This window comes from Eurosta solidaginis, chromosome 2 (assembly GCF_040869045.1).
Source record: "Eurosta solidaginis isolate ZX-2024a chromosome 2, ASM4086904v1, whole genome shotgun sequence".
Classification (NCBI taxonomy): domain Eukaryota; kingdom Metazoa; phylum Arthropoda; class Insecta; order Diptera; family Tephritidae; genus Eurosta; species Eurosta solidaginis.
This window is the reverse complement of record NC_090320.1, coordinates 9,316,452-9,336,541: the sequence shown is the minus strand read 5'-3', so window position 1 is coordinate 9,336,541 and position 20,090 is coordinate 9,316,452. Positions and strand designations below refer to the sequence as shown.

Sequence of the window (20,090 nt, the reverse complement as noted above, 5' to 3'; positions counted from 1 at the left end):
TTGTGTGAAAAAGTCAGTGCTGATATTTATTTGACTCTTATTTGTGAGTTTAACTAAACTAAAAGTTTTTGCAGATTTTGAAATGAGAAAAAAGTTGAAAAAACTTTTTCAGGAAACAGCGCACAATTCAACGAGAACAAAAGCTGATTGAAAATGGAGGTAAAAAAAAAGATTGACAAAAGTTAAAAAGGGAAAAAATTTAACGAGTTCAGCAAAAAAAAAAAAACAATTGGGCTCTAATTTATGACGATTTAGCTACATTTTAAAGAGTAATTATACTCAACGTGTTTTGCACACAGAGTATATTAACTTTGATTGGATAACGGTTGGTTGTACAGGTATAAAGGAATCGAGATAGATATAGACTTCCATATATCAAAATCATCAGTATCGAAAAAAATGTGATTGAGCCATGTCCGTCCGTCCGTCCGTCTGTCCGTTAACACGATAACTTGAGTAAATTTTGAGATATCTTGATGAAATTTGGTACCTAGGTTCCTGAGCACTCATCTCAGATCGCTATTTAAAATGAACGATATCGGACTATAACCACGCCCACTTTTTCGATATCGAAAATTTCGAAAAATCGAAAAAGCGCGATAATTCATTACGAAAGTCGGATAAAACAATGAAACTTGATAGGTGGGTTGAACTTATGACGCAGAATTGAAAATTAGTAAAATTTTGGCCAATGTGCGCGCCCACTTTTAAAAGAAGGTAATTTCAAAGTTTTGCAAGCTGTAATTTGGCAGTCGTTGAAGATATCATGATGAAATTTGGCAGGAACATTGCTCCTATTACTATATGTGTGCTTAAAAAAAATAGCAAAATCGGATGAAGAATACGCCCACTTTTTTAAAAAAAAATTGTATCTCAAATTTTAAGAAAAAATTCAATATCTTTACAGTATAAAAGTAAATTATGTCAACATTCGGCTCTAGTAATGATATGGGGCAACAAAATACAAAGATAAAAGAAAATTTCAAAATCGGCGTAACTCCGCCCTTTTTCATTTAATTCGTCTAGAATACTTTTAATGCCACAAGTCGAACAAAAATTTACCAGTCCTTGTGAAATTTGGTAGGGACATAGATTCTATGACGATAACTGTTTTCTGTGAAAATGGGTTGAAGCCACTCCAAGTTTTTATACACAGTCGACCGTCTGACCTTCCGCTCGGCCCTTAACACGATAACTTGAGCGAAAATCGATATATCTTTACTAAACTTAGTTCACGTACTTTACTGAACTCACTTTATCTTGGTGTTAAAAATGAGCGAAATCCGACTATGATCACGCCCACTTTTTCGATATCGAAAATTAATAAAAATGAAAAAAATACCATAATTCTATACCAAATATGAAAAAAAGGGATGAAACATGGTAATTGGATTGGTTTATTGGCCTTTAATTATATTCCCATATTGTACAAACACATTCTAGAGTCACCCCTCGTCACCTTTATGGCGATATTCCGAAATAGCGTCCACCTATAGAACTATGGCCCACTCTCTTTTAAAATACTCTTTAATACCTTCTATTTGATACCCATGTCATACAAACACATTCCAGGGTTACCCTAGGTTCATTTTCCTATATGGTGATTTTCCCTTATTTTGTCTCCAAAGCTCTCAGCTGAGTATGTAATGTTCGGTTACACCCGAACTTAGCCTTCCTTACTTGTTTTGTATTTCAAATTTTCTGAAAAAAAAGCAAGAGGAACTAGACAAGTATTTGGAATGTTTAAGTTAAATAACTTGATTTGATGCTCAGTTTTCAGAAATCAAGCTAGAAACGTTTTACAGTGTGCCCCGCTTGAGTACTTTACTTCCTAATTTGAGTACCTAACCGAACAACTAAACATTTTTACGCACTCTGTGTTTATTGCTGAGTTCTACAGAACGATGGAAACAAAATTTTTCGAAATAATCATCAGAGCTCATAACGGTTTTGACTTTTATTATAAAAGTAAAATTTTTGTTTTTCAATTTTTGGAACTATTTTTAACTTTTATAATAAACAACAAAATAACAGTTAAAATTTGCGTTTTATTATAAACTCCAAAATTAGGGTTAAACATTTACTTTTTTTATATATTTATTTTATATATAAAAATAGAAATTACATAAAACTTGTCTTTATAATTTTATTTTTTGTAACTGGAGATAACTCGGTAACGAAAGGTTTTTGGCATCATTCAGGGGAATTTTCTGGATCAGTGTCAGATTGTTTTTGTTATTTTTTTGGGGAATTTCGGTACTGATTCGATATGATTTCAAGACTATTTCCGTATTACTGCGGACTCTTTTCGGAATTTTATCAGGATCGATTGGGGAATATTTCATAGGAATTGTTTTCGGGATTAATTCTGGATCCTTTCCGGACTATTTCGTGATTGGGTTTGAATTATTTGTTAATTACCCGGGGGGCAATTCGTAACTATTTTAAGATAATTTCAGAAATTTTTCAGCATCACTTCAACGCAGTTTCGGATTTGTTTTCAATACTATTTCGGGATCAATCCAGGGCGGTTTGGACATTATTTTTGAAATCGTTTCGGGGATATTTATGATCACTTCGAGATCAATTTAGGACTATTTCGGGATCTAATGGTGCTTGACACAGCCAATAATACCTAGCACACAGCAACTGAGCCGAACGATGGATGAAATAGTATGCCAATCGGCCAAGGAAGTAAAACAATGAGAGAGATATGAATGTGCGCTAATATAGAGAAAGCCAGACTTAGAGAAATAGCGCATCGAATTATATGGTAAAAATAAAGCTGAGTGCCGAAAATTTCATAGTATGGTAGAGAGAAAGCTAAATCAGCACATCATCTCTTAGCTGCAGCTTTTCACAAATTTTCATTGCCGCAACTTAAAGCGGAATTGATGGGAGCTCGAGAAGCGTTCTGGCGATACCGACATGCGAATCGATAATTCAAAAGGGGTAGGACCATTTAATGAAGCAAGGAAGTTAAGGAAGCAAAGCAGTATCCAATAAAAACTTTTAATCTTTTATAGCGTGGTCCATTACCTGACATTCCTTTTTCGAGAGATGGTCTGTGAAAAGGAACTGGTAAGCATAATAAAGGTCTGACGCAAGTCGTATATTGTAGAAGACCAGACAATAACACCACATCGAAGATAATTCCAAAAGTCACAGTTCGTGCGCTAGTCCCTCTATATCCAAACTGTATGTATATTCCTTTTGTACAGCTCCTTCTACTTGGTGTTGTATTTCTCGTGCATCTGCGGAAGCTCAAAAGCTATACAAGTTTATATTCTCCTTCCACAATATGGTCTGTGTTGCGTGTGGGTGTTATTCGTCATTTTGTGTTTCCAAACTCGAAGTGGGATAAGCCCTGTTTTAGTCTTCCGTGGAAATAGAAACGTGCTAGTTTTATTTGGGATATGTAAACATATTCAAATAAAGTTGTAACTTCTTGGAGGTTTTAAAAAGCTAGTTAAGAAACATCCCAAGAAAAGCTCTAACGCTACGTCGTACTTTTAAAGCACATACATAGAGGCACTTATTAACATCTCAACTCGCTCAGCTTAACTAAATTCAAGTTAAGCTATAGAAAATTACCCAACTGTTCTTCACGCCGCCCACAAAATTACATTACATTCCATTTAGTGCCAAAGCCGCTGTGTAACGGATATTAACTAAGAAATTAGAGGAAACGGCCGATGATAAATTGCGCTAGTTTGGTGTGTCAGTTGATTGCCCTTTTGGCCTCGATTTCGATTGCACGTTTGCTTATCTTTATTTTTATTGCTGCTGCTGCTTGCTCTCCACATTTCGCAGCAATTGCAGAATAGCCGCGTTCTAAGTTCGCAAATGCGACAGATGACATTCATTCGAAATGCAAAATGGGGGATATATAAAATATCAGCATAGTGTTTAGTCATACTGTATGGTATTGTGACATAAAATTGAAGTTTTTTTGGTGGGAATATAAGTTGGGATTGCGTAGATGAATTCTCTTGAAGAGTTCAAATCAGAGACTGTAAAGGTGAACTATGTACAATGACCGGTAAAATGTTGTTGGTCATGCGCTTAGTTATATAACATACTTAGGTCTCAGCAGCGATCAACGCAAAAGCACATTGAGCCCCTTGCCTAATACTATGTTCAAACAGAAAAATAAATTGAGGCAATTTCGATTTAAATTGAGTGGTGTTCATACAACTCAATTTAGCTTACACAATAGTAAGTTGATAGCTGGTTGGCTTATCTCTACAGCAACAACATACCTTTGTTCAGACTGTCAAAATGTGCGTGTTGGTATTAGGCGAATGGAATGGAATGAAAACATAAAACTTTGAAATCTTTGTTTGTTGTAAGAAAATGTGTTCGTTGTTTTGGTTTCATTTTAAGTTTGCCATCTTCTTTTGACAATCTCTACTCCAGTGAAATGAAAACAATCAAATCAGCTGATGAGAAGAGCCAACCATATAGTTGAGCCATGTGTAACTGATGTTTAAATCTACTCAATAAACACACTTTACAAGGTTGCGTTTGCAGATTGAAACAATTTATTACGCAATTTTTTTGAAATTGGCAATTTATTATTACAACTTATTATAACTTATTATAAAACACTGTCCAAATGGTATAAATTGTCAATTTGGTGTGTGTTTGTACATAGTATAAAGAGTGAGTATTAACTCATACTAGATTTTTAAATAAAATTACCTTATGACTACAAAATACGCGCACATTTCGGAATAGTGAAGTGCATATTATGGCCAGCCAATTGCCTCGATCTTCCGGAATATGCAAGATTATCGTTGTTATTGTAGCTCGATCATAATCGCAATTTTGTGAAGAGGAAAATACGAGTTATGGTAGATAGTTCCCAGAATGTTTAGTGAAACGACTCGTAGTAAACAAGGTTAGCTTCTATTTCTTCATTCGAGATTTTAAGAGCTCCAAATCCTGAAGTATGTTGATTTACTACGTAGATGGGTAAGGGGAAAGCCTGCGAATGAAGCTGTTCAAGTAGTTATTGAGAAGTTGCATTGATGCCATTAATATCGCTAGCTGGGTTATATAGTGCGAATTCATAAAGACGCTCGCTCGTTCTTGATATTGCTTGAAGCATAAGTTGGTGCGGAACAAGAAAAACAGGAGTGACTTGCTGTTCAACAGCCAAAAGCAGCAACTAATAAATGAAGGGAACCTACTGAAGGTGCATGCTACAGCGAGTCATGGTCATCATAGTCATATTTTTCATGAACGCGAAGTTAACGAAGACCATTTGGCGGTTAGAAAATTTAATAGGTCGGTATTTTGCCGGAAAATTATCGCTAATTAGGTGCGAAGAGAAACAATTAGGCGCGCTTTTTTAAGTATTTTTTTGGAATGCTACGCTAAGTTCACGTGAAGTTAGCGAAGCATCCTCTTAAAAGTGGATTTATATGACTTTGATCGAAATGCGACTTAGCTGGTATTTTGTCACGTTTTAGGCGCGTTATTAGTTGCGAAACGAAGGGTTTTGCCACTATTTTTTAAGTGCTTTTTGGGTGTTTGGCTAAGTAGATGTGAACTCAAACACTCTCGTCTTAAAATAATTTATTTCATCAGTGCGTCAGCTTAGAATGGTTTTGTCCCGGTATACCTGCGCCTAAAAATAGGCTACACTTTAAAGGTACTTCAAGCCATCCCTAGTTTATATGTTTATAATTAATTCACGATTCGTTATGTACTAAGAAGCGTTATTTATATTTAAAATTTACGTGAATCACGTTTAGGGCCGACGCTATGTATGGGCAAACTTATTCCTAACACATTTAATTAGATTATTATACCTTTCATGAACATGAAATGGTATATTAACTTTGGTCCGATTATTGTAACGTTGAGAAATATAGAAGATAGACTCATCATTAAGTATACCGAATTTATCAGGGAGAGGAACTGAGTTGATATAGCCATGCCCGTCTGTCCGTCCGTTCGTCTGTCTGTTTGAACGCAAACTAGTCCCTCAAATTTTGAGATATCTCAATGAAATTTGTATTATATTAGACATTTGTCGGATCCGGTAGGATCGGACCACTATAACATATATCTCCCATACAACCGATCGTTCAGATAAGACGATTTTGGTCATTCCTACCGCAATTTAGAAAGTATAAACGTGAAATTCGGTGATATATATTTTAATAGATCATAGAAGATTTCATGAAAAAATCATTTCGATCGGAACTATATATAATATATATCCCATACAACCGATCGTTCAGATAGAAAGATTTTTAACCATTTCTCCCTTAATTTCCAATATAAAAACGTTAAATTTGGTGATATTTATTCTAAAATATCATAGAAGATTTCCTGTAAAAATCATTTCGATCGGAGCTATATATAATATATATCCCATACAACCGATCTTTCAGATAATTTGGAGATTACGAATGAGATAAGATTATTGTTCAGCCCCATTCATGAAAGGTATGAAGTCTTCGGCACAGCCGAAGACAGTCCCGTCCTTACTTGTTTTTAATTAAAAAATATCTTCCAAAAAGCATATTGTAGCAAATTTTGGTGAATTCCTGACTATTTTGCAGCTTCTGTTAACGTTCGCATCTCTGAACTGTCGAATAAATAACTCGAATATTTAGCATAGCAAAACGTTCTTTATGTAGACTACTTTGGTAGTAGTTCTTCACAATTACAATCATCGCGTACTTCACTTATAAAAAAATAAATGTAAGGCGCGATAACCTCCGAAGAGATCTAAGGCCGAGCTTCTCTTCCAATTAGCGTCGTGCTCCTCTTGATTTCCCTACAAATTGGCCGGACGGAACATACATGTTTTATGCCGACTCCGAACGGCATCTGCAAGGCAGATGAGTTTTCACTGAGACAAACACACTCGGAGCGCTTGCCAAACACTGCGGAGGGGCGACGCCGCTAAGAACAATTTTCTTCTAATTGAAAAACCTTATTTCTAAAATTTTGATGTTGCTTTGCCCGGGGTGCGAACCCAGGGTATACTGTGTGGCAGACAGAGTACGCTACCATCACACCACGGTGGCCGCACTTCACTTATAGCGTGTTTAAATCAAACTGATTGATTATCGCTTGCACAGTTCGTCGCAAAGTTAAATTATTTTTGGCATTGATTAACAGTTTTTTTTTTTTGGCAAAACTTCGATAAAAAGAAAGCCATTTCATTAATTACCCAAAGCTCTTCAATTCTTTGCCACTGAGCGAACCAAAACAAAGTAAAACTGCCAACAACAAAAAAAAAAAAAAAAAAAAAAAAAAAAAAAAAAACAGAAGAGTCTGCAACCGTTGATTGCATTTCTATGTTTTCGCTTGGTAAGTTGCAATTAACGGTATATAAAAGATCTATTTCCTGTTGGCGCTATTGTTTTAAAAACGTTTTACAATTTCGCGCGAAAAATTTCGTGCAATTGCGTTGTTTCAGCAAGTTTCGTTTTACTGGTGCTTTACTCATGGCAACATATCTACATGTTTATGTAGAACAATTTTTGTACATGTGTGTATATATGTACATAGTTTATGGCCAAAATTGCATTTGAATTGCGTCTCATTTTTTTGCACAGTTTTTTAAGATCCCTAATTTTTTGATTCGTACAATACTTGGAAATATTATTTGCATGCGCTTTTTTCAGTCTATCATTTCCATTCCTTTACTTGTTTAATATTTTTGTGCTTGTACGTTATGTTGTATTCGTTAACTCGATAATCTATCCGGTCATAGATTTATTTCCTTTTGTTGTCAGTTTACGAGCCGAGTATTTTCACAACGAGGGGTTAGTTTAAATTAATTTTTTTACTTAAAAAAAAAGGATTGGATTCTGTTAAAAATTTTGCAGGTGTTGTGAGTGTAGAGTTGTGTAGTTTCTCTCGAGGAAGTAGCCCAACTGCTACGTTAGGTTATGGACGCTGCCGCACTGCATAGTAAAGGAACGTCTAGCCCATTGAGATGCCGCTGAATGAGCTAGAGGCTTTCCGCTTTTGAGCAGGAAAAAGGTTGAACAATTTCAGTTGATCAAACCTATATTAAACAGTTGTTGAAGTGCGTGGTCTGGACCATAACTAGGCATCTAATATGGATTTGCTCAGTTCTTTCTATAGCCTTCTCGACCTAACAGCTGTGTCAGAACTATTACCTAGGGATTATCATGCATTTATCATAAACTTAACTAAGAAAGTCGCCTATTAGGTATAACTATCCGAAGAACTTCGACTCAATTAACAGGACAACTAAGTATATCTAAAACATAGATACTATTACTGACCTAGAGATATGCGATTAAGATTAATGAGTGCAGAGAAAACTGGTCCGCTTCCCATTGATATGAGACCATGTTTACCTAGACACCTCCCCCCTGTGTTCCAACATCCATCTAGCATAAGCTTTATGGTGAATTAAGAGACAATGTTTGTACGCAGAGAGAGGAAGAACTATGTTCCTACCGTGATACCGTGACTTAGCACCCACGTTACCATATGCTGCACAGCGTGATCAGTTTATTCGTCGACTGTTATGCTACCTTCGATTACGTTTCTTGCCCTAAAGAGCTTTTATCACGGGTTGACTTTCATATACCCATGGAGTGACCTCTTCAATGTATCTCCCTAAAAGATATATATTGTATGTATATTGGAACGATTTTCCATCATTCCGTGTGAAATGGTTTGGAGGCAAACCGGTTTCGGCATTGCGCCATCATCAGTGTAACTTTTCTTCCCAAAGACGCTGCAACGGCTCAGCAGATTTATACTTAAGAATGGTAAAATTACCTACAAGTAATACCATACTTTACAATTGTTTTGAGGCAGCTGTAAAGACTCTACATATATAGGATGGGAAAAGTGACATTCGTGGATATCTGGAATTTTATTGAATGATTCATGGAGAGAGTGTAGAAACGGTGCAGTCTACCGGACGTCAAATTTCGGAAGTCGTCTGCAGACGTTTGCATGACAAAATATCCTCCCCAGGGTAGAGATGCATTCAGTCTTACAATTTGTTTGGATTTAACCTTGCATGTCTATCGGGGGTTGAGCTGGCTGGTCGGTGGTGGCTTCACATACCTTCAAAGAGCCCATAGTGTTAGTATATCGGTAGAAAGTGAAGCATAACATGCAGAGGTTGTGTGGATGTAGAGGGAAGTGCTTCTGACAAAAGCTCTCCGCTAATCCCACAGTTTCTGCTTTAACTTTCGAGTACTGTTTGCAATACGATAATGCCGTAGAAGAATAAATGTGTGGATTTAACCTACACATTTTCCAACTGCTGCAGTGGTGTCATCGAGGGTAGTTATAGCAGTTTAGACTTGTTCTCGACAGGTTCTTTCTAAAATAGTACAGTAGTCCTCAACCACCGGGGATAGTTTGAGGCCAACGCCGTTTTCACTTCAGAGGTCCTGCACGATATGTGGTTTGCAGTGGCTCGCTTAGGCCCTATCTGACAGTGTTCAAGGGGGTAAATACTTGAAAGCACCAGTTCAGGCATAAAGAGTACAATATGTCTCTTTATAGGACTATCCTTAAACAAAAGGGATTAGTTCAACCCCTATAAAGAGATCAAAGTTGGATATAGTCATATGCGCTTTGTGACTCATTCCGGATTCATCATAAACTAAAGGAATTTTTTTGTAAGGTCATAACTCAAAGTATTTGACATTTTAGTTTTAGAAACCGACTACCTGGGGTGCTCAGCAATATGAAGAACCTTGAATTTTCTATGGAATAAGGTGAATAATGAAAAAATAGATCTGAAACTTAATGATATCATCTTTTTGGTCAGCTGCATAGTTCAAGTTTTCCTTATCTTATCAACACTTATAAATTGCGTCACCCTATACAATAATTTAATCGCGTTGTGCTGAGCAATATCTCTTTCAACTAAGAATGCCTATCAGAGACAACACTAACACCTGAAAGTGTAGAATCGCAAAACACTTTATTTATCAACAATTCACACATTGAATCATGAAGTGAACATAAATATTTGATGATTTTTTGTGCAAGCTAAAAATGCTCGTCCCGATAGCGCAAAAAGTGGTTCGGGACTCGATGCTACAAAGTGTATCTAATGTTACATTTGCAGAGCAACATTGCGCCATTTGTATTGAAAACTAGTTAGTAGTCCCCTGTCTGGCCTAGTAGAACAACAATAAAGATTTGACGGCCCTCATTATACGGAAAAGATAAGAGAAACAAAGAGAAACAAAGGAAATGGGAAGAAAGAAGAAGAAGAATTTGGAGGCAAGTCGGAAAAACAAAAAAAAAAAAAATAACAGGAAGATGTATAGTGCCAGTAAAAGTAAGAATAAGGGTAATGGTCTGAGACAAAGTAGTAAAAATATTTGAATAGGAACAAGAGCGGGAAGAGTAAAAGGAAAGCGGGAAGATTTACGGGAGAATGAAAGAGATAGAGAAATTTAATGAGCCGAATAACCTATAAAATGCAGGGGGGAGAGGAAGAGGGTTAGACAGAGGAAATGCAGGTGTATAGATAAAGAAATTCAAAGCAATGTCTGTCGTGTTTGGGGGTATGTTTCTCTAAATGTTTCCAGGGATAGCCAGAGCTGTTTAAAATAAAGTTCAGATAAGCTGAATTTTTGTTTTTTGCCATCAGTTAAATCTATAAGTTCTGATTTGTTGAAACATCGTTGCTGTAAAACCTCTACCGCTTTATATTTTTACACCAACCACCACTTTTCTGCTCTGAATCTCCTTCAACGTTTGCTTTACATAGATATATGTTGGGTCATGTGGTTACCGTATCGATATCAGATGCGTGTTTAGAATGCGACTACTGTTAGTCAACTCTTCTACATTGTGAATACCCTCAATAATTAACATGTGTACTCACAATTGCTGTACATATATCTATGCTAATCAAAATTTGGTTAGTTAGCTAAGAAGACGAGCATGTACATTAGGCTGGGTCGAAAAAAAAGTTGTTAATGTCCGCCCCTAAATTTGAAGATTATGTTGAGAGGGTTTCGGAAACATTTTTTTAAATTTTTTTTGATCCTTCGAAATACAGCCAAAAAGGTTTTTTCGTTGTAACATGGTTATTTGACCACCGATATTTAAAATTGATATGTCATTATTTTGGCCTTGAGAAGCTCCACATTTCCGTTTAATGTCCTTTTAAGCTATGAAGTCGTTTTCACATGATTAGGTCAGCTAACAAAATTTTACCCCCCTCCCTCCCCCTAATGTATGTTTTTTTCCTTACCAAACGAAAGTACTTAAAAATTCAAAAAAAATTTGCTTTGGAACCATATTACTAAAATAATAAACAAAGAAGTTATAGCACTTTCAATATTTATTGCAACTGTTATTTTACCTGTTTCTTATTATACTTAGACCTGAAACTCATGATATTTTTGGAGGAAAAATCGCAGGGTTTGCATTGAACAGTTAAAAAAGATATATCAAATATCAGTAATAGAGATAGTCAAAGTAAATAAGTGAGTCAAACCTGTACTTTCGTATTTATAATAATAACGCTATGCGACAAAATCAACTTTTTTTCTGGGTATTGGACCAAACCCACTTTTTTGCAGAGATTGAGGCTTAAGTAAAACTTAATTTTATTTTTTTGTTAACGCGTTCAGCAAATTGAAAAAGTAAATGTGAAAAGTCAGAAGTCAGAAGTCGTATTCAGAAGTCATAGTCTGACTTTTCACCTCGTATAACAGCTGTTATACTAAATTCCTCAAAAGAGAATCCAGCCCTTCTAATAAGGGAAAAGGGCGGACCACGCCCACATTTTTACTTGTTCAATTTGCTGAACGCGTTAACAAAAAAATAAAATAAAATTTCGAAATATAGAATTTCGAACTTCAAACTTCGTAAGCCGATATCTATTTTTTGGAGGCTAACTTCGAAAAACTTTTGTTAGCTGACCTAATCATGTGAAAACGACTTCATAGCTTAAAAGGACATTAAACAGAACTGTGAAGCTTCTCATGGCCAAAATAATGACATATTAACTTTAAAAATCGGACGTCAAATAACCAAGTTACAACGAAAAAACCTTTTTGGCTGTATTTCGAAGGATCAACAAAAAAAATTTAAAAAAAATTTTCCGAAACCCTCTCGACATAATCTTCAAATTTAGGGGCGGACATTAGCAACTTTTTTTTTGTATGGGGACCAACCCAGTCTAATGTTCATCGCCTACACACATGCGTATACGCCCTAAGAAAAATACCAACAAGAAAAATTTAAAGTTATCCACTGTATTGTTATCAGTATTATGCGACAGTATAGCAAACATATCTGGGGTAACTATGCAAATAGCGATATTGGAAAGAGTAACCAAATATAGTTGACAAAATGGTGACATAGAGCCACGCAACCTTCACTTTCCTACAGGGTGGGAAGCTATGACATATTTATAATTATACACAAAGGCACGTACATACATATGTACATATACATATATTTCTAATCCCGTACTGCCTAATTATTACTGGGTGCGGAGATGAGCAAATTTAACTAGTTGTTGACAAATATAGCGTAATTGCCAAACTATTTAAGTTCTATAAATATTTTTTTAATTTACACTACGCCTTTGCGATGATAGAATTGACGTATTACACACAATGATATCATTTCCTTAAGTAAGTAATTTTATTTAATTCAAGCAAACATTACTTGAAGGGCTTATTTGATATGTCATTTTGTTGAGCTTACTTCAGATAACGTCATTTCTTTGCAAATGTGTAGTGTGGGGTACCCTTTGTGAAGATTTCATGCACAGATTTTTTAGTTAAAAAGGAATACTGCTACGATTTGTAAAATTTGACTGCTTTTGTTATTAAATGTGTATAACAATAAGTTTTCAATTGTGCTTAGTGAATTCTAGCATAATTTTACAGATTACTGTAGAAATATAATCAAAAATTCTCATTTTCCGATAGTGCAATTTCAATTCTATCAACTGTCTTTTCCGATTATTGAGAAGGTACCCTAGTACGTTACGTTGATACATCCCTTCACTAGGCGTGATTCGAATTTTGCTTAGAAATTCTATAGCTACAGTTTAGGTGTGAAATCTAACAAAAAATAAAATAATTAAGAGAAGAACCTTTAGGTTGTCGTGTTTCATTTGATAAAACAAAAATGACAGGCAACCTCTCAGCAACAACAAAGAGAGCTTAGTCCTTTTCGAGATAGTAGCGAATATACAAGGCAACTTAAATAATATGGCTAGATGGAAACTTTATTTAAGAATATCTATCTTTAACAAGACCAGGTGGCAATACCTGCGATGCAAAATTCTTCTCGTATGATATCAATATTGGCATACCTATTACACTGGGTAGATTTATTAACCGATATCGCGCCATCGATTTTTCGATAGGGTTTGGGCTCAGGAAAAAAAGTTCCAGTACGCATACCCAAAAAAATAATTTTCGAGCCTGCGAAATTTCATTTTTTTTTTTGACTTTTTTCGACTTTGATTTTTAAGGTTTTTTTCATGACTTACTAAACAAATTTTCATTTGATTGTAAAATTTTCATGTGTATTATTATTTTTTTTTTTTTTCAAAAAACTGTTATCACCAACGTTTTTAGCGGACATTTTTGGGTCGGATAGGGTATACATTGAAAATTTTTTAGCAGGTCATGAAAAAAACCTTAAAAATCAAAGTCAAAAAAATTAAATTTCGCAGGCTCCAAAATTATTTTTTTGGGAGCGGGTAGTGGAACTCTTTTTCCTGAGCCCAAATCCTATCGAAAAATCGATGGCGCGATATCGGTTAACTTTCGTCCATACAAATCGACCCACCCTAATACCTAAGAAGTTTAATTTTAACAGGTAGAAACGTTGAAGAACCACTCTGAGTGGCAACATCTAGGCCTTAAACACTATAAATTTCATCGAAATCGGTTAAGGCGTTTACAAGATAGAAGTGGATATTCAATTAGATAAATGAAAAAAAAAAAATTGTGGTGGTGAGCCTAGGTAGCAACTCTATCTAGGACTATCTTTTTTATACCCCTAATTTATACCTAGTTTAATTTTAAAGGAACTTTGTGTAGAACTGCCTCAGTGGCAACACCTACGTAGAAAGTCTTTCAATTTTACACACTAACTTTATATCATATTTTCCAAAATCGGTTAAATCGAGATGAGAGATAAATTAGAGTAAATATAATAATAGGTCGAAACCCTGGGTGATAACCAACCCTACCTAGCCCTACCAGAAGTTGAACAAAGCCATCCTTTAAGCCACGACTGCCAAGTGGAGCTGGAAGATATATAAGTCTAAATCAGATTAAAAAGGTATTTGCTGCTTAGTATGTCGCTATTAAGTCTGGAGCTAATGCTCATAGTTGATGTCATCCTTCAGAAGCATTTCCTTCAAACACTATCAAAGTTCTCGTAGCACAAATAAAAGAATTGCGTTCAAATCATATCGGATAAACTTCGCTAGAAGGCACAGTTGCACACTTATTTCATTACACTTATGACTGTAAACTCTTCATAGACACTATTTTTGTAATGGCATAATTCCCAAATCCTGAACCCAAGTTGCATTGCCTTCTTCCAAACTGCATGGGAAAGTGACAGTAGCTTCGTACCACCTTCCAGTTTTCGCCTGAGTCCTCCGGGTTTTAGGATGCCTTCTCGGTGCTCCTAGTTTTGGACAACCTATCTCAGGATTTGGCTCTTTCTTAAGGTCTTTAAGGGCCTTAAACATGAGTTAAAGAGAACTTTTGAGATCTTGCCTGCTGTACTAATAGGACTTTCGGCTACTTGAACGACTGTAAAGAACATAAACCTAATGATCGACACAAATATCATATCTTCTTAATGTCTTCTCTCCATCCGCACTTATTTTGAAGCAATTTCTAAAATGAGGAAAACCGCAGTATGTTAAATAAATAAGAAGGAAGTAAATAATGAGCTCTTAGCATTGTCATCGCTGTGAAATAGGGAGCCAAGGTATGCAATGGAACGAGCAGGAAAATGGTAATCAGCCAATTCCAACTTTAACTACTTTACTACTAAGAATATACGATGATAGTATTATATACGAAGAAACAAACAATTGACTTATTTTGTTTTGTTGATTTTCGGACATGGTGAATTAATGATATATATTCGAACGATTTTCCGTCATCCCTTACCAAATTTGGTTTCGAGACAAACCGGTTTCGGCGTTGTGCCATCATCAGTGTCGATTCTCTTTCTCGAGAACGGAAAATCGTTCCAATATAAAACACGGAATAACTCTGACGAAATATTTGAATGTATGGCGATTTTTTTTTTTTGTTACAGAAACGAAAAGAAACAAACTTTACTTAAAAAGTCAAAATATGGTCTAAGAAAATGCTCGCTTCTTATGCATGAGGTCCAAAGTTTCCACGAAGATACTGTAACGAATTTACTGCAATTCCGCTTATTTCAAATCTTCTACTAAGGTTCGAATCACTAAACTGTTGAATAAATAACTCCACTTTTCAATAATGGAAAATGGCCTATTGCCCGACAGATAGCGTACTTAATTCAAAACTGATTCTCGCGCCTCTACTGTTGTCGCATTTTATACTGTGTGGTTTCCTCGTTGCATACTTCTAGGCTCTTCCATTCCAGAACTTACTAGTTAGTTATCAGCTACAAAATCACCAGCCACAACTACGTTTATAGCTTCTCATATGCGCGTGAGTAATACTTGCACAAATTATTGCCCTCCCTTGTGAGCACCTCAGATAAGATATAAGCATGTGTTTGTGCGTTGCTTCTCCGCTGCGTGTACTACATATGTGTAGACATAATGATTGAATTATTGATGTGCATCAAGTCACTGCTTAGCACCGGCTTAGAGATGATAGTATCCCTTAGTGCTGCTAATATTCGTTACAATACTATTATCCAACACAATTGCTTGTTATTCTCATAACTGTGCCAAAAACAAAATTTTAAATATTACCTAAACAATAATTTAAAACTATAAACATCACATCTGAAAACTAAGTAAAATTTAACTAATCAAGGCAATATTTTATTTATTTCTATTTTATATAATGAACGAAACAAAATTTCAAAAACGCAACGAACGAATTGGCTTCAAACACATCAAACGAAAAAAAAAAAAACATGGAAAATATCTTCAAAAACTTGGCTACAACAAAAACAATAAAATAAATTTCATAACACATCACAACAATATAAACGCAAATATTTAGCGCGATGTGGCAGCACCGCCTTGGCAACAAATGTGGTCACACATGAAACGTTTATCGCATAATTCCAAAGTGAATTCAACAAATACATTGACATTTACTTTACCGAAGACTGATTTGAGTGGTACGAATGGCAAATGTCCAAATAATTTATATGCTAATCGGACAGCATCCTTGAAGAGCACCATGATGTCTGCGCATGCGCAACAACAACAAGTCTACTACAAGCCAGATGTGGTATGCAAGTAGAAAATTTTTAAATTCAAATTCCATATAAATTTCGCTTGGTTGTTGGTTTTTTTCGATTAAATTGAATGGGTTTGCGTTGGTATTTGATGGTTATTATTGTATATTTTAATAATTAAATTTTAATTATATTTATTATTTAAATTTGATTTCAATCTTCATGCACACTTTTAATATGATTTTCAGCACTTTAAAGCAAACAAATAAGAAATACTTGAGTTAGTTATTGTGGTTGTGGTTTTTTTCTGGAATTTGTCGATTGTAGTGTTTTTATTAATTCTATTTTTCATAAAAAAATATTTAAAAATTTTTGTTTGCTTCTGTTTGCCTTCTCTACAAATTATCTTATCAAAATTGCAACAATTCGCACTATAATATTAATTACTTTTCCGTATTATCACGACTATGGCTATAACTTTTTCATTTTCATAACAATTGTATCTTTTATATATAAGAATGCCAAGATTATGTTAATTCAATCGAATAGAAAACAGATGAATCATGCGAACAAACCCAGTCTACCAGGTGCTAAGAACTCTGTTAGAGCACCGACATAAGCAATTTTTGATATAGATGCGTTTAACTCAATCTTATGCATAATGAGTAGATTGCACGTATTTTTATGGATAACGGCAGATTGAGCGGCAATGGCGCCATCTGACATGAAAAAAGTTGCCAACTCGCAACTTTTGTTGCAAGCAAAGCATAAGAAGAAGAATTTGGCATTTGTTTTGGCTAAGGGTGCTTTCATACTTTGGAAGTGAAATTTTTTTCGCACTCGTTGGTAACTTTTCTAATATCTTTCTCAAATAAAAACTGCAATATAACAAATAAATGGGACACAGTATATGTTTGCAAATATATTTCTTGTACAGTGAACATTTTTATAACAATGATTCACAAAATTTTGTACGTGAATGAGCAAGGCGAAATGAACTTCAATTGGCAAGTTCGAAGTTCCTTCATATTTACAAACGCAACATCTTGCGTGATTGTGGCGATGTTACTGACATGCATAACATTGCGTTGAGCGCATCTATATGAAAAACTTCATTGTGTCTCGGCCATTATGTAATTCGCACTGCTGCAGTAGCAGCCCCTAGTTTTTACCACCATATGCGCCGTCACTGCTATAAGCAATCAGTAAGCGCACACTAGATACATGCACAATACATACATACCAACGCTTCCAAGTATTTCGTTCAGACATTGTCTACCATTGAAAACGCGAAAACTTCTCAAACGGTTTATCTTCATTTGTAATTAAGTATAACAATTAAGTTTTACAAGTTTTTCAAAGCGAGGGTTTCGATAAAGTAGATCGGTATCTTAAAGTCTTATGTGAGGAGACCGTGCTCACCAACATCTGTTAATCATAACTTCTGGGAATCAACTGTGAATTGTCAAAAAAAAAAAAGGTTCCCAACTTCCCGAGAAATCCGATTACTTTCTTGTCACCCTTTTCACGTTCTCGCAAGTACTTGCAATGTACATCAAAGAAGTTCAATTATTTAACTCTCGGTAAATGGAATACAAAACTAAGTATCTAAAGGGTCCATTACTGATACTTAGCCTAGACTTGACTTGGCGTAAACTTGGCAACTTAGCCACGATTATACTCCACTTAGCGCATATGCTTAATCTGGCATCTTAAACAACTGTTTTCCAGCTGTCATTTTATTGTGAAATATTTGCTACAAAAAGTTGTAGTTCTTAAACAAAGTTAATTTTGAGTGATACAATTATTTTATGAGTGTAAAAATTGTTTAAAACAATCAGTAAATGTCAATTTGTATGACAAAGTTTTAAAATGAAATGAAAACAAACAAACGGCTTCTCAAAATGTAAACGTCACTTAGAACTTACATAGAAAATCAAAATTCAACAGACTTCTAAGTCAAGTTAAGTGTTGCTAAGTTTTGAGTAATCAGTAACATGTAATGTTCATTTAACAGAACTGTAAGTGACAGTTTTCAAGACAAGTCAAGTATATACTAAGTATGAGTAACGGGCGCTTAAAGTAATATTTCAAATAAGTTCGCTTCTTTTAAAAGAGAAGTCCAATGTGATCTAAATTTTTAATTATAAGTAATGTGCCGGTATATTCTTGTTGTTTGTAGAAATCTACCCACAAATGTATTTATTTATTAAAGTTCATTCAAATGTAAGTACACATGTATGTGCATTAGGGTGGGTATTATTCATGAAGTGGGCACAGATAACCTGTAGAATATACGCACAAAATAAGGGCTTCTAGTTTTAAGGAACAGTACATTTTTATAACAGTTTTCAATTTCCTAGCAAGGCTGTCGAAATTCTAAGTTTATAGATTTTGTTCACACGGCCCATTCAATAAAAACAAACTTCGATTTTATTTGAGTTCACCCTAACGAAAATGCACCTGAATAATCATTGTTCTAAAAATGAGCTCATGGACAAGTAAATAATGTTGGTTTGTAAACAAACAGATTATAACTGTACAAACAAAACAGTAACTTAAATATCACATGAACATACAAACTGACTCTTTTCTTCTATACAGAGTGGGTCACATGTGCAGCTAGCATTAACTAGACAGTTTTATAGGCCAATCTTGCACTTCTCAGTGAGTACCCACTTTTGTAGTTTATAACACCAATTACAAAAAGCGAACAAAGTCAAACCCTTCTTTTGAGAAACTGCTGGTTTGGGCAGAAATACTTTGCGGTAATTAAATAGTTGGATTTGGGCAGGAAATTTTAAATTTAAACAAGGAGAACATTATTAGAAATACATAAACAATAATATTTCTTATTAGGTTTGGCTAATGCAAATCAGCAAAACCAATGGAGTTGGCGCCATCTTCAGATAATCACCTTATTGTCATTGTCGTCGTCGACATCGTCGTCGTATTTCAATCGACGTCATATCGTATCGACATCGTCGTCACTTCGACACCAAATCGGTATTGGCTAAGCTTGTTGAGACGACGACGACGACAATTTATCGATAAAACCAAAGGAAAATATACCATCTCTGCCATTTCTGGATCAGCTGTTAGATTTTTGTTTACCTTTTCTGTTTCTTTTTTCGCGATTTGAGATTTGTTTAAATATTCCATTTCAAGATTTTACAAAAATATTTTATTATGAGCTCTAGTGACGAAAATAATAAAGAGGAGCTTAAACTAAATAGAAAAAAAATCAGAAATAACTCCGATTTTTTCTAGCCCAGCTACAAGAACCTCGAATTATTGCGCACTCGTTATTTTCATTTTGAATATCTAAAAAACAATGCATATTACATATTTGTATATTTAATTAATTAAAAAAGAAATGTTTTACTTACACATTTTCCTTCTGTCGTCAGTAAAAACAGCGTCGACACAAATGGCGTCGTGTGAGGGCGACGACGACAGCAAATTTGCTTAGCCAATACGAAGCATGTGTCGATAGTCGTCAATAGTTATCGAAAACGACGATGGCAATACCGAATTTAACACGTCGCCGTGAGTCGTCGTCGTTCAGTGACGACGACGACAATGACAATAAGGGTGAATACATTTTTAGTTTAGTGTGAGCCTGATAATATGTTTTGTTTATCATATTTTTTTGGGCGGTGCTTTTCAGGTTCAGGTTGTTTAGGAACGCACTTTTCGAC

General features: G+C 35.1%; 1 protein-coding gene and 1 long non-coding RNA gene across 3 annotated transcripts in view; one reads left to right on the top strand and one right to left on the bottom strand.

Moving 5' to 3' along the window:
- Positions 1-20,090, bottom strand: part of LOC137239250 (uncharacterized) — a 443,310-nt gene that overhangs the window by 231,914 nt on the left and 191,306 nt on the right. The gene's annotated exons all lie outside the window — the stretch shown is intronic.
- The window catches only part of LOC137239247 (putative uncharacterized protein DDB_G0293878), a 147,929-nt gene that overhangs the window by 38,809 nt on the left and 89,030 nt on the right, over positions 1-20,090 (top strand). The window contains exon 3 of one of the 2 annotated variants that reach the window (XM_067764318.1): positions 16,209-16,442. The exons of the other annotated variant lie outside the window; for it this stretch is intronic. Within the exon in view, the coding sequence (XP_067620419.1) occupies positions 16,209-16,442 (234 nt within the window). The remainder of the gene's footprint in view (positions 1-16,208; positions 16,443-20,090) is intronic. 2 annotated transcript variants of the gene reach the window in all.